Genomic DNA, 2,363 nt, shown 5'->3' with positions numbered 1-2,363 from the left:
GACCCCCTGAAATGATCTTGGGACCCCCGTGGGGGTCGCGACCCCCAGTTTGAGAACCACTGGTCCAGGTAAACAGATGTAAATTGCATGTAAGCTTCCTGCCATTGGTTAAACACTAGAGGTCAGTGCAGAACAGGTCGAGTGCATCGATGTGATTTGGGATGCGACTCGTTTCGGCTTCACGTCACCACGGATGCCCGCGGAGGCTCCAGCCGGCTCCAGCCCGCTGTGTGCGGGGGAGCAGCGGCTTCAGTCCGCCCTGCCAACCTCCCCTCTCCTCCGGACCTCTGATTCTGCCCCGGTGCTGCTTTTCAATCTCAGCTCTGATGCTGCGGCTGCACGAGCAGCCGACACCTAGAGACGCGCTCGTGACGTCGCGCGGGCCTGCACGGCTCGAGCCACAACGAACACCGGTCCGTGTCCGTGACGTGATTCTCATACAGGTGCAAAGGATTCATGAAGCACACAGATGTACCTGCAACAACCGGCGGTAACACACCGCTGAGACCGAGCACAGGGCCGCCGGCAGGCAGGCCGCCCTGCCGACACCCACACACAGCGGCCATTTTGGGCATTTCATCCACCAGCTCAGTGAGATCAGCTCAGCCCGCGGTTCCGTTAACGGACACCCGCTCCACTGGCGTCTCCACAGCCCCGTCAGTAAATACCTTTCACGGTCAGTCGGTGTCTGTCGGTACCGCTGAGTCCTGACTCCGTCCAGCACACCGCTGTCCTCCCGCAGAGACAGGACGCTCTCCGCCCGAACTTTTCACAATAACACTACAGAGATGTAGAAGAGCTTCACAGTCGTGTCACTACCGCCACCTAGCGGGTCGGAGGGCACATGTCCAGTTTATCCTATGAGCTATGGAGTGGTGTCAGATTACAAAACCAAACCAAGAAAAGAATAATAAAATAAAAGCGGAAATAAAAAGAATAATAAATATAAAATAAAAATAGATAATGTGGCAATATAAGCAATATTAATCAAAAATGAATCCAGAAAAGAAAAGGCAAATACCAGTAGAAACATAAAGACAAATAAATAAAAGTATTAAAATATCAATACATTTTTTAAATATTTGTTTAGATTTTTCATTTTTATTCATTTTTATTTGAGCAGAAAAACAACATTGATGAGCGGCGCTCCCAGGCGACGACCTCTTGAAGCTCATCAAGAGAACGCAGAGTGTGTGTGAAGCAGTAATCACAGCAAAAGGCGGCTACTTTGAAGAACCTACAATATAAGACATGTTTTCAGTTGTTTCACACTTTTTTGGTAAGTACATATTTCCACATGTGTTAATTCATAGTTTTGAGGCCTTCAGTGTGAATCTACAATTTTCAGAGTCATGAAAATAAAGAAAAGTCTTTGAATGAGAAGGTGTGTCCAAACTTTTGGTCTGTACTGTATGTACGGTGTCCTGGAGTGTCCAAAAATAATATTGTAGATAAGTTGCAGAGCAGCTCTTGGACCATTAACACACACACACACACACACACCTACACACACACACACACACACACACACACACACACAGACACACACACACCTATTAAATCACTTGTCATCCACAGGACTCCTCTCTGCTTTCAACTGGTGTGATGAAGGAGGTGAAACATTTGCTGCTCATAAATTGAGCTCTCTTTCGTTTTCTCATCTCCTTCCCGTCCAGCACACTCCCAACCAGAACCCACAACCTCTGTTATACACAGGAGAGTAAGTGATGAGCAGGCAGCAGTCTGGGGAGGTGACCACGATGGTCCTGGTGAGGCATACAAATCACAGGACACCTGGATTTACCTGTCTCTTGCATTAAATGGTCTCTTCAACCAGAACCACGTGCTGTGATCATTAACAGAGTAAAACCAGGTGGCTTTGACTGGCCCTATAGTCCTCTTAGTAATGACTTCATTATCTTCTTTACAAATAACATTATATTAGTACTCAGTAAGTATTAGAGAGAGAAAAAATCACATCTCCTTCACAACCATCAGACCCGATGTATGTCTTTTGTCCTGTAGATCTGAGCTAACTTCATCTAAACATTCATTATTAACACTTTCACATCAAATCTGGCAGTTCTGTCTTTATTAATGTGCTACAAACTGCTGGCCATCTAGGTGTTTTTTAGCCAGCTATAACCCGATATGCACCCTGATTGAGACTACATAATAGCCCAGGAACAGTACTGATGGAAACTACCAACTATCCTCTGACGGCCTCAGACAGTGGACCGTGCTTCTAGAGTTCAGCATTAACACCACTGGCTGGTTCCAGGATGTCTCGTGCTAGCTAGCATGTTAGCGACGTAGACTGTGTATAGTAACATGTTATAACGATGTCAGCAATTAGACTAAAG

At 46.4% G+C, this 2,363-nt stretch overlaps 1 protein-coding gene across 1 annotated transcript in view; it reads right to left on the bottom strand.

The window, feature by feature from the left end:
• Nucleotides 1-2,363, bottom strand: part of LOC103360389 (zinc finger protein 638-like) — a 29,386-nt gene that overhangs the window by 19,118 nt on the left and 7,905 nt on the right. Inside the window, exons 4-5 of the mRNA XM_008286115.1 lie at nt 1,702-1,766; nt 669-765 (exon numbers count right to left, since the gene is read on the bottom strand). Of these exons, the coding sequence (XP_008284337.1) occupies nt 669-765; nt 1,702-1,766 (162 nt within the window). The remainder of the gene's footprint in view (nt 1-668; nt 766-1,701; nt 1,767-2,363) is intronic.

This window comes from Stegastes partitus, unplaced genomic scaffold (genome assembly GCF_000690725.1).
Source record: "Stegastes partitus isolate 25-593 unplaced genomic scaffold, Stegastes_partitus-1.0.2 Scaffold433, whole genome shotgun sequence".
In the NCBI taxonomy this organism is placed as follows: Eukaryota; Metazoa; Chordata; class Actinopteri; family Pomacentridae; genus Stegastes; species Stegastes partitus.
Note: the sequence above shows the minus strand (reverse complement) of the source record. Positions and strands in the feature narration are given on the sequence as shown.